The sequence below is a fragment of the Mirounga leonina genome, unplaced genomic scaffold (assembly GCF_011800145.1).
Source record: "Mirounga leonina isolate KUSES-001 unplaced genomic scaffold, KU_Mleo_1.0 Mir_366, whole genome shotgun sequence".
Taxonomy (NCBI): domain Eukaryota; kingdom Metazoa; phylum Chordata; class Mammalia; order Carnivora; family Phocidae; genus Mirounga; species Mirounga leonina.
The window spans coordinates 17,348,414-17,361,265 of record NW_023270709.1 but is presented as its reverse complement, the minus strand read 5'-3'; the positions used below and the strand labels follow the sequence as shown (position 1 = coordinate 17,361,265).

At 48.9% G+C, this 12,852-nt stretch overlaps 1 protein-coding gene across 6 annotated transcripts in view; it reads right to left on the bottom strand.

Annotated features, from left to right (window-relative positions):
- The window catches only part of JARID2 (jumonji and AT-rich interaction domain containing 2), a 259,499-nt gene that overhangs the window by 33,004 nt on the left and 213,643 nt on the right, over positions 1-12,852 (bottom strand). Inside the window, exon 1 of one of the 6 annotated variants that reach the window (XM_034985715.1) lies at positions 10,382-10,839. The exons of the other annotated variants lie outside the window; for them this stretch is intronic. Within the exon in view, the coding sequence (XP_034841606.1) occupies positions 10,382-10,409 (28 nt within the window). The 5' untranslated portion in view covers positions 10,410-10,839. Of the gene's footprint in view, positions 1-10,381; positions 10,840-12,852 lie in introns of those variants that run through there. 6 annotated transcript variants of the gene reach the window in all.

The window sequence follows — 12,852 nt, the reverse complement described above, 5'->3', positions numbered from 1 at the left end:
CTTAGAAAGCCCACCCGTATTTCCAAATGCTAAGAGAGCCCTCCACGTTTCCTCCTGATTGTTTTCTGATCCCAATACTTACACGGTCGTCTTTAGTCCACTTAGTTACAAGCAGGCAGATGACAGAACAGACGTTTATGTTTCTCCTGCCCGGACTGGCTGAGAACCTCGATCTCGGAAGTTCCTCCCAGCACCAGTGACTGCCTATTCTAAACAGAGTTTCAATCCTGCAGTGAAAGACCCTGCGCATCAAAAATACGGTGTATGATACAGCACTGTGGGAGGTGCTCCTGGATGCTCTCAGTTACAGGGAAACTGGAGAGCCGCGAATGACAGGCATTTATTCTAAGTGTCAGTAACTGCGCTTTGTCAGAGCCCATCGATCACGCCGACAGCGTCTGTGCTTACTTTTTTTTTTTATGATTTTATTTATTTGAGAGAGAGAGAATGAGAGAGCACATGAGAGGGGTTAGGGTCAGAGGGAGAAGCAGACTCTCCGCCGAGCAGGGAGCCCGAAGTGGGACTCGATCCAGGGACTCCAGGATCATGACCTGAGCCGAAAGCAGTCGCTTAACCGAGCCACCCAGGCGCCCCTGTGCTTACTTTCAAGACAAATTAAAAGCAACATCCGTAAGAAGCCATAGTTCGGTGTGATTAAAACTCAAGCTAAGGAACATGGATCTAGGCAATTCTTGACCGTTCACCCATTTTCTAGAGCAGTGAACATGGCTTCTTTACTGAAAACAGCACGGGAAGCTGGCTCGTTTGGGGTTTTGTTTTTCTTTTTTTTTTTTTAATCTCAAATATTCCATACTCCTCTGCGCTTTGTCAGTTCCGTAATTACTTCCCTTCATTCGGTTAAAGAGATGTGCTCCGATGGATCTGTTCTCATTTGTAACACTGTGTTATGTAGCAGCTCAATTCCCTTGCAACCTGGCAAGTTTATTTGCTCCTCAGTGTTCTGCTCTGTGGAATGGGGAGAACGCATGCTCCATGCATGGAGGTTTGGGAAACTTCCTCAGTGCGCGTTCAGAAGGACCGGCTCAGACAACTAAGGAGTCAGACCACCTGGCAAGCCCTCCTCTTGCTTTCTGTCCTCCCTGCCCAGAGAAGCATGAAGAAGGGCTTTGATACGGACAAGGGGCTGGCCTGGGCAGAGCTCTGTTTCATGGGAAAAAGACGTGTTGCTGATGCCCAGCCCGGGCAAGAAGAAATCAATGCTGAAAACACATCTGGTATTTTTCTACTGGTTTAATGAGCAACTTGACCCCCTGGGGGGATAAGAGACCCTTTCGGGGGATTCCCTGGGTCAAAATTACTTTTGTCATTGTACCAAGATCCTTATTTGCCTTTCTCACCGTGATGATTTCAGGAATGGTACAAAGAGAAAGTGGATCAGCATCAGGGGAATGCTGATCAAAACCACCATGAGACACCAGCCACTTCACATCCACTAGGATAGCCGTCCTCCAAAGACAGATAATGGGGAGTGCTGGTGAGGACTCGGAGAAATTCTAAGCCTCATTCACTGGTGGGGATGTAAGATGTTGCAGTCACTTTGGAAAACAGGCCAGAGGTTCCAAAAGTTAAACAGAGTTACCATGTGACCCAGCAATTCCACTCCCTGGTATGTACACAGGAGAAATGAAATACATGTCCACACTGAGGCGCCTGACTCTTGGTTCTGGCTCAGGTCATGATCTAAGGATCTTGAGATGGAGCCGGGCGTCGGGCTCTGTGCTGAGGGGGGAGCTGGCTCAAGATTCTCTCTCCGGGGGGCGCCTGGGTGGCTCAGTCGGTTAAGCGCTGCCTTCAGCTCAGGTCATGATCCCAGGGTCCTGGGATCGAGTCCTGCATCGGGCTCCCTGCTCAGCTGGTAGTCGGCTTCTCCCTCTGCCTCCTCCCCTCCTCCAGCTTGTGCTCTCTTCTCTCCCGCCCAGGTTCTCAAATAAAATCTCAAAAAAGATTCTGTCTGCCCCTCCCCCAATCGTGTACCCATGCTCTCTTTAAAATAAACAAATCTTCAAATATTTATCTCCACATAAAAACTTGTCTATAAATGTTTGAGGCACAATTAATAATTAAAAACTGGGGGGAAACCCAAAGGTTTCGTAAACTGGTATTTAGATAAACAAAACAGGGTATTATCCATCCTTAAAAAAAGGAATCAAGGACTCACACGTGCACCAGTGTGAAGGGTCTAGAAAACACTATAGTAAGTGAAAGAAGTTAATGACAGGGCGCCTGGGTGGCTCAGTTGGTTAAGCCACTGCCTTCGGCTCAGGTCATGATCCTGGAGTCCCTGGATCGAGTCCCGCATCGGGCTCCCTGCTCGGCGGGGAGTCTGCTTCTCCCTCTGACCCTCCTCCCCTCTCATGCTCTCTGTCTCTCATTCTCTCTGTCTCAAATAAATAAATAAAATCTTTATAAAAAGAAAGAAAAGAAAAAAGAAAGAAGTTAATGACAAAAGGTCACATATCGTAGGAGCTCATTCATATGAAATCACCAGACAGACCCAAACAGAGAGCCGGGAAGCAGATGCATGGTCGCCAGTGGCTGGGGAGGTTTCAGGAAACTGGGAATGACTGCTGATGGGAACAAGGTTTTCCAGGGGGAACATGATGAAACACCCCCCAAAGTTGACTGTGGGGATGGCTGCACAACTCAATATACGAAAAACTACTGAACTGTACATTTTAGATAAATGCTAGGATTTGTGAATCGTATCTCAATACAACTATTAGTTTTTTAAAGGGGGGGGGGCACTTGGCATGGGGGGGGCTCGGGGTTAAGCGTCCAACTCCTGATTTCGGCTCAGGTCATGATCTCAGGGTCGTGAGATTGAGCCCTGCAGGGAGCTCTGTGCTGAGCTCCATGCTGGGCGTGGAGCCTGCTTAAGATTCTCTCTCTCCCTCTGCCCCTCCACCCCTCACCCTCTCACGAGGCTCACTTTTTTTTTTTTTAAGATTTTATTTATTTATATGACAGAGAGAGACAGCGAGAACAGGAACACAAGCAGGGGGAGTGGGAGAGGGAGAAGCAGGCTTCCCGCTGAGCAGGGAGCCCGATGTGGGACTCGATCCCAGGACCCTGGGATCATGACCTGAGCCGAAGGCAGACGCTTAACGACTGAGCCACCCAGGTGCCCGAGGCTCACTCTTAAAAACAAAAACCACCGGGCAAAACTGCTGGTGCCTGAACACAAATCAGTGCAGACGCAGCAAACCACACTCCTAAGTATTGTATACATCCTTACCAGTTACTACCAGTTAAAAAGAAAGAAGGCAGGGGGCGCCTGGGTGGCTTAGTCGTTAAGCGTCTGCCTTCGGCTCAGGTCCTGATCCCAGGGTCCTGGGATCGAGCCCCGCATCGGGCTCCCTGCTCAGCGGGAAGCCTGCTTCTCCCTCTCCCACTCTCCCTGCTTGTGTTCCCCCCTCTCGCTGTCTCTCTCTCTGTCAAATAAATAAATCTTTAAAAAAAAAAAAAAGAAAGAAAGCAGGCAGGAAAGGAAAGCCAGTTCTCATCTCTGGGAGCAATAAAGCAGGTACTAAAATGGTTACAGGTACTAAATCCTGACCCCTGGGTGTCCATGCTTTGTGTGACAAAATGGCAAGTACACGTGAAGCACTTCTGGTGCACATCAACGTAGCTTATTTCCAGGGAAAGGCGACGCAGTGTGATGGTTTAGGATGCAAAGCTAGCTGTCTGCATGGAACACTATTTTCATCGGAAAGGACTGATGTAGTGGTTTGGCCACTGTTTTTCTCAAAGATGAATCTAGTGATTCTGCCATGAAAAATAACAAATAGCTTTTGCTGCCAGGAATGGAATTCAGTGGATTTTGGGCAAAAATTACAGTCATGGGACAGCTTTCTCTGCCACCGAGTTCCAGCGCCTTTCCACATCATGGAAAGCCTTCTCTGGCGAGGCCAGGGGACATGCAGGACTATTCGACCGTGTTTAGTGAAGGTGCTGACAATTGGAAGATGTACTTGGTGAAGCATTATTTTCAAATGATCAACACGAAATGTGACAAAATTGTGCAAGGGTAAGAGATCCATTCAAAGCCCAAGGCAAACTGATGGATTTTCATGTAACAGAGCATGAAAAGTTCACTGGACCGGTTCAGACTGCTGTACCAACCAACCTTCAGGAAACTACCACTGGTTGAGTCTGGGTGTGATACCAAAGGATAAAATCATCCCCCCAAATTCCTCCCTTTTCCGACTATATTTTCGTCTGGGACGGATTTTCTTCGTAGACATCACCTGAAACTAGGTACTGCAGGAGACGGCTTACAAAAACAGTAGAACCTAGTTGTCTTCTAAGCCAGATCTTAAAGAGATTTGCAAAAATGCAAAACAATACAACTCTTCCCAGCTGTAACTTCTGGGGTTTGGAATATAGTTACTTTTTATAAAAATAATAAATACTTTAGGGGAACCTGGCTGGCTCAGTCACAAGAGCATATGACTCTTGATCTCGGGGTCGGGAATTCAAGCCCCGTGTTGGGTGTAGAGATTACTAAAGATAAGCTTTAAAAAATAAATAGAAGCCTTAAAAGTATTTTAAAATCTCCTCACTTTCAATTTTCATATGGTAAATACCCATAAATACAGTCCTTTGGGGGTCCCTGAGTAGAAAGGGGTCTCAAAACCAAGAACCCAGACATCGCTAGGCTGGAGCATCTTTCTCCATCGTTGGCTCCATCATGGTTTCCAGAGATTTGGTGGACCCTGTACTTAGGTCTAGATCTCCGAACCCCCAAAAATCTCAGGCTCTGAGAGGAAGCTGCCTAAATTTGAGTCCAAGAATCATGTGCTATGTGACCTTGGGCTAGCACCTGTCCAAGCTTTAGTTCCCCATTTACTACCTCGTGGGGCTGCTTGGAGGAATCAGCGAGAGAGAATATTCATCGAGAAAGGGGCGAGCAGGTCGTGAAGCCAGCACTGGCCAAACGCTGGCTTGTCAGGATCACCACACTGGCATGGGCCAGAGATGTAGTTCATTCCACTCCTTTCCATACGAACCACGGACAACCCAGCTGCTCCACGGGGACCTCAAGGAAAATGCGTGAAGAGCGGCACCGTTAGGTTAGCCAGCGAGCGCTTTCTGAGATCTGGAAAAAACCAGATCCCGCATCAGCATTATCTGCACCTGACTCGGGATGCACTTCTCTGGCACTATCCAGCTGCCGAGGAGCGTGGAAGCGGCTCCTTTGGGAAAATGGTTCTGGAAGCGGGGTGGGGGGTACCGGGATCCCAGGCAGGAAGGCATGAGCCATGGACCTCCTAAGCCAGACGGCTGCCCTGGGAACCGCAGAACAGCATCCTTCTGCAGACTGTTTTGATCAGATCATTGGAAGACGAGAAAGCGTTCAGAAGTACAAAAATTAAAAACTGGATGAAATTAAGGTTGAAACGCAAACAAAGAGATGGCTTTGCAATGAATCCACTTTCTGTAACCACTCGCTATTTTACAGCAGCCGTATACCCAAATGGCAAACACAGCCAAAAAGTCAAATCATGTGTTAAATGGGAAGAAAGGGGGGGATGGGGCGGGGAGTGGGGGACGACGGAGCCAGAGACAAGGTATATTTTGTCCTCAACAGCTCATTAATTTTAAGTGTCGTGGGAACCTGCCAGTTTTACCCCTCCAAGTAATTATCTTTTGTCTTAATCTGTAAGATTCTCGAGAAGGAGAAAGGAAAAAAAAAACATTCACTCTCACAGGGAAAGACTAAACACTGTGAACATAAGAGACAGAAAGACAGAGAGAAAAAGAGAGAGAGACGGATGGAGGACTACGCACGCTCTCCCTAATTAAAAGGAATAATTGGACTCGTTTCTTCAAGGGGAGAAAAAAAAAAGCATTTATCACGGTGAACTGTATTAGGAAATTGTATTGTACTCAGATACAAATAGCTTTATGTTAATGAACAGAGACAAATATATTGATTTGTATACACATACTCTGAAGGTTAAATGGCCTATAGACAAGTGTTTTCACACCATGGCAAGCAAAATCTTTATATCCAAAGGCTGATATTTTGATTTAGGGTCACTTCGTGCCTGAAAAGCGCAGAGTTGCTCCCAATAAGGGATGAAAAGGAAATCAGGCAAGGCAAGTTACTTTAGAAACCTCTCTCCAGCAATCCCACAATCGTGGGGAAGCTGGAAAAAGCTATACGTCCCGAGGAGGAGGCTCACATTTATAGCTTCAGGGAGCTCGTACTGAACGCCGTGCCCCACAGAAGCCCAATGCCCACAGCTGCTCACGAGCAGGTTCCTAGGGGAGGTCCAGAAGGCAGCCCATGGAAAGCGGACCATAAGGTCTTTAAAACCCTCCCCACATCCACGGCCTCTCCTAGGGGATGTGCTCAGCTTCGTTTTGACTTTTCATCCCCAGATCACCAAACACATCTGTGCCCCCATTCCCTGAACCACAAATCCAGCTGCCTCCTCTTATCTGCCCTCCAGGAAAAGCTCAAGTATTTACAATAAAGTACATAAAATGCTGTGTGTTCTTCAGAGGAAGGAGGTCGGCAAAGAGGCGACGGCTCAGCTTCTTCGAAGGTCCTGTTGTAATAGTGAAGACAAGGGCCACATATGAAAGCAGTAATGCCCCCTGGAACAGAGCTAGCGAGGACGTACGTCCATGTGGGCCCGTCTCTGTGCCCGTCCCAGAACCAGATGCCCCAACCCTGATTATTTGTGCATATGAAGGCACCTCATCAGAACACCAGCACGTCATCCTGATGTGGTTTATTTTTTATAAAGGGACTAGGAGAGAGAAGTCCCCACGTGGCATCGGACAGAAGTTCCAGGACCCCCTGAGATGCCTCCGTGTCGGACCTGAGCTAAGGGGTTTCTGAAGCCTTCGCTTCCTTGAAAGACAGAAATACGAACAGCAGCCATCACGGGAAGCTGGGCTGCAAGGTCTGCCAGCAGACGCACAAAGACAAGGAGGCAGGAATGAACCCAAGGCCCAAAGGCTGGACCGACCCCAAAATTCCATGAAATAAGACCCGCTCCCTGTCCCACCCCCAAAACAAATCGAAGGGACAAAAAGAGAATCCCTGTAAATAAAGAAGAGTGTGTGACGGAGAGGAAAAGAGAAGCGCGCCAAGTTTCTGATCTGGAGCCAGTTATTTAAATGTAAGCGTCATGTCATTACAAGGCGTCCCGACTTGGGGAAGACAGACTCCATCAACTGGCTGGCATTAAATCCTTGTTACTGTATAAAAGCTGCGCTCGCTCCCTGGAGCCAGTTCAACTTTGAGTCACTATTGTCTGAAAACAATGGAATGTCTGCCAACCTTGTACCAACAGTTCAAAAGGATTTTCATGCAGCATGTGAGTGCTGTGACCCGGTTTGCCCTGGGCAGAAACCGCTCCCCGGGCTTAGCAGCGGGCACTGGTCCGCCAGGGAAGGCAGAGAGGACACGTTCGGGTCAGCGCAAGTCCCGTTATAACCTCACGGCATGGCTCACGCACACCAGGAACCAGAGCCAGGCCGCAACACGAGCTGGGACACCTACCGCAGCCTCCGTGCACCCCGACCTGCAGCATCGCGAGCAAGCGCCACGGGTTTACAAGGTGGTTTGCGAAACCCCTCTGGAATTTCTACACACTGAAATCCTACCACTTTGATTATACATATAAAACAGGGAAGAGGGGCACCTGGGTGGCTCAGCTGGCTAAGCGTCTGCCTTCGGCTCAGGTCATGATCGTGGGATCCTGGGATCCAGCCCCGCATTGGGCTCCCTGCTCAGCGGGGAGTCTGCTTCTCCCTCTCCCTCTGCGCCTCCCACCCTGCTCCCTGCTCTCTCTATAGAGCTCTCTCAAATAAATAAAATATGTAACAGGAAAAAATGCATTAAAAAGGATTAATAAAAAGGCAAATTAATTTTCTACGTGTGAACTTACAGAATTTCAGTCCTAGAACATTTTTCTATCATCGAAATTTGGTTGCCACTGTCCCAGGATCTAAAAATGTAAATACATGTTATGTGCAGTGATGTACAATAACGGGGCTGGACGGATTTGCCATTTAAACATGTTTCTTGCATATGTTCCTAGTAACTTCAGATACCGGAGTTTAAAAGGGCACAGGACCTTTTAACAACAAAAAGACCGTAAGTCAAGATGAATGGTTTTTGTCACTGAAAAATGGTTTCTTGGCCTGCTCGGCCCCCAACGGAGCTGAAGACAGGACGAGATGGGGTAGGACGGTGACCAGCTCCCCGGGCCTGTGCCCACATTAGTGGGCTCTAAGATATTTGCCTTCTCGAATGTGCCAGAGCAGGGCCTGGGGAGGAACATCTGGGCAAGTGGCCTTTTGGGCCAGCAGGCAGTGGGCCGAGAGGGATTTCATGCTTTATCACTCTCAAGAAACAAGACAAAGGGCACAGAACTATGGGTTATGCTCAGAAGGGGTGTGCATTAACTCTTGAAAAACAAATGACTGCAGTGTTTTTGCCGTCTGGGGTTTCAAAAAAAAATCTATATTCAAGGGGATGAATTCTAAAAGGCCGACCACATGTGAAGTAAATTGTAAGATTTCTGGCCCACGTTTGGATCCGAACAAGGCATCTGTAAGTATTCACAGTGCACTGGGAGAAACACACGTTGGAAATGTGCACAGGAGTGCATTTGGAAGGCTACCCACATAATCAAGTGCACAAGTTACAGAACTGGTAATTTTCAGAATAAAAATATCAGTACAGAGAAACTACATATAGGAATATTTGCACTGTGATAAGGATCGCTTTCAACACTCTCCGAATAAATATCATGGGGCGGCTACTGTATCACAAACACCTCCACCGGCCCTCCAGCCAGGAAACAAAGGGCTGTCAAAAATCCTACGTGCACATTTTGCAGTATCTGGACACAGCACATCTTCCCAACTAAAGGCTCCCCTGAAGACAGGCCAGATGAAATTAATGGAAAGTATTAAATACTGGGCAGTTTGGCAAAGAGCTCAGCAATTCAATTTACAATGCGTAGCATATAAACACATCCCAGACAATTTTGGACAACAAAACTGATTAAAGACTCTGAAAATCTAATAGAATAATATTCCTTTTTTCAGAACTGCAGGGTGTTCTAATTCTTTAGAAGCGTCATGGGGTGTGACTCCAGTTAGAGGACAGCAGCCAGCATCCACTTTTTAAGAAAAACGTCAGGCACAGCGCTAAGGGCATCTGTCATTCAGCCCTAACAGATTTTTATCTTTAATAAGCTATAATTCACACGTCGTGCAATCTGCCCATTTGACGTGTACCTACCAATCGTGTGGATCTTTGCATATTCAGAGCCACGCGACCCATGGCCACAATTCAAGTTTAAAATGCTTTCATCGCCCCAAGATGAAACACTACGTGCCCATCGGCGGCCACTTCACAACCTCCCCTCTCTCCGACCCCAACTGAAAAAGCCACTTGTTATCAGCTGTTTACAAATGGGGGAAAGGGAGGTTTCGGGGGTTTAAGTAACTGGCCCACGGACAGCTGATCAGGAAGGCATCCGAGCCAGAAGCCGGTCCCAATCGACTGTCACTGAAATCTGTGTAAGCCCCTCAGCCCGGAGCGGAGCGGCTCTACCATGACCAGGAAGAGACATCCCCACACTGAATTAGAAGAGGGGTCAGCCCTCTGTCCTAAGCGTGTGTGTGTGGGCGGGGGTCCCCTAAGGCCCTGCGTGGAATACTGCACTTTGTACCAGCCACACTGACACATGCACGCTCATAAAATCTTGGAAAAGGGTACCCAATTCTTCCGTTGTTGTTGTTAAGATTTTATTTATTTATCTGACAAAGAGCACAAGCAGGGGATGAAGCAGAGAGAGGGAGAAGCAGACTCCCCGCTGAGCAGGGAGCCCGATGCGGGACTTGATCCCAGGACTCTGGGATCATGACCTGAGCTGAAGGCAGACGCTTTACTAACGGAGCCACCCAGGCGCCCCGCACTCCCGTTCTTCTTTAGGGATAAGAAAACAAGAACAAAGAAAAGGTTGCAACCATCATGGGGAAGACAGGAGCCCGTGTGGTGCTTGCAAATCACTACACCAACTGGCCCCAAATACAGAAGTGGAGGACGGCGAGCCAACAGATCTCCTGACCCAACATTACATGTACTATTCTTTTCAAAAACATACTCCCAGCCCACAGTCCAACTTTTGGGAAAATTCACTTGCCTCAAGAGGGGAAAAACAGAACAAAACAAAAAAATGAAGCTGCCAGAGGTGAGAAAAAGGTGAAGAGGAGACCCCACGAAGGAAGAAGCATCTGTGGGCTGGAGAGAGCATCTCCCGGCTTCCCACGGCTGCGGTGAGACCCCCACCCTGCCCTGCGCACACACAGAGCAAGCGGGGTGCACCTCCAAGGCAGAACTCTGGTAAACTCATCCAAATGACTGTGTTCTGGCCCTCGCACAACAGGCCCCCGGTGTGAATCCAAAAGCAATTAAATCTTTCCAGCTGGGAGTCCAATGACACGTTGTTTAAAACGTCTCTGAGAAATGTCCCTCTTCAGAAAGAGATGAACACGAAAAGGAAGGACGCTCTGCGCAGTTCCTCCCGTTTTTCAAAAGTGCAAAAAACCCTGTGAAAAATCGACCATACGGGGCTGATGCGAACACGGACTCTCCCCACGTTCCCCTCTGCAGAGGATGAGGGACGCCTGGCCACAGCAGCAAGGCGGAGGAAACCCAACGGCAAATTCATTCCAAATGAATGTATTCATGCCTCTAAGCCTACCGCACTCACCCCCCTGGAAGAAAACCAACCAGTTAGGAGAACTTTTCAAAAACGAAGCCATTTCAAGTATCAACTTGTGACATCAATAATCCCCAGAGCGTGTTTTGATGGTGGTGTTTTGCTTCCAAAGAGGGATTACTTAAGGGCGCTCTTGTTTGGATCATATGAGGTCCTGGAGATGGAAGAGTGTTCTGGAAACTCCGGGGTAGGAGCCGCTGGAGGCGTCATTACTGCGACCCTGGAGCGTGACCCCCGGGCTGCAGATGCACGTGACGTGGTCCACGTCACATCAGATTATGCATTTTCATAAACAAATGCATTTCCATGAGGATGCTCAGCGGACTGGAAATGAGAACATCAGAGTCCGGGAGCATGTCTACAAAACGAAACATCTGCCTGGGGACATTGGGCCCTCGCAGGAGGTGGCTGGGCACAGGGCTGTGTGCCCACGGAGGAGGAGTGCGGTCACAGGCAGGCCCAATCGGACACTGACGGCAGCCCGGCGTCGCGGGGAGAGCCCAGGGACCTTCCGTGGGGTCACTCGCCGCGCCTTGCCTCCACACCCTGAGCCATACACCCTGACCCTTACGCAACAGCCTGCTCCATAGGGAACCCCTTCTGCTTCACTCGGGGAGGAAGGGAGGGAGGGTGCAAATTTTGGGGAGAAACAAGTTAAAGCAGGACACCATCAGCAGTCTGCTTCCTGGTTTCTTTGAGCTAAAATGGCCCAAATATAACGGTTCTCCTGGACACGTGGCCTCATCAGGGCTTTTGGCCAAGCTACCCCAATACTAAAGTGCTCACGTTCCACATTTTGTTTTCCACACATTAACTTCCCCGCATTTCAGGGAGGGTTACCGTCCCCGGGGAGGATACAGATGTTGCCGGCCATCCCCACACACCTGCATGTCCCTGGCACACAAAGTAGGGAGAAGCACCACGTCGACACTAGGAACCACGAGAAAGCAGCTTGCTCTCTGTGTTCTCGTGTGAAAATGGTCAACGGTTCTGCAGACCTGCCTGACCACACGATAAGGATGCCCTCGCCCAGGTCCGAATTTTAGTTAGGGATCTTCACCTGGCTCAACAGGGGATCTTGGAAAAGTCCTTTGGCACACACAGCAATGCCCATCGGCCACTGTAAGAGATCCCACTGGTGGCTAGTCCTGTCCACAAGACACGTGCGGTAAATTGTTCCTTGCGCTGGGACAGAAATGAACAAACGAATGCTAAGCTACTCTACCCTGCTCGTTTCGTGGAAGAGGAAATTAGGAATCAGAGAAGTCACACGCCCACCCCAGGAACACACAGCCCATGCAGAGCTTTACAAGAGGCACGACACGGAGCTCCTGGTGACTATCTGATGCTGATAAGGACCTTTGTAGGAACTGGACCAAAAACAACAACAACCCAGAACAAACATGTGATGGGCAAGCTGGTATTATAATTCCAATTATCTAGAAATGGCTGGGTAAGCTGTGCAATGCTGTTTATTCCACTTCCAAAGACCACTACATTTTACTTGTACCACTTTTGGGTGATGAGCTTCAAAGACCGAGGGCTCCTTTCTCTACTGTGGAAAATCATGCCTGCAGGACTATCCTCACTTCCAGGATCCTGCCTGGGGCCTGACTCCCAATCATCACTGGGACTTGCTTTAATAAAGTCCCGGCAGAGGTTTGTTTCCTTATCACCTGCCTCCTTTTAGACCAGAGGCTACAGATCCGACAGGGGTGAGGCAGCTCACCTAACCAGGTAACGAGAGCGCCCCGTGTTCCTCTGCAATTCTGGTTGAAACTGGCCTTCTCCAAAGAGGACTCCCCTCGCCCCCCCCCCTTTTTTTTTTTAACATTATGGGCCCTTCGGACTTCTCTTTTTTCAACAAAACCGCTCCTCTCTCTGGGTCACCTGAAGTTGGAGGAGCACTGCTAACGGCGGGCACGTTTCTGAGCTAGCTTCAACGCCCTCCCTTCCCCTGGCCTCGCAGAGAAGCACTGCCATCCTGTACGTTTTCATTATTCGGCGGCCAAGCACGTGAAGGCCAGGCGGGCAACAGCGCAAGCGGAGACCCAAGCGGACCCTTACACCACAG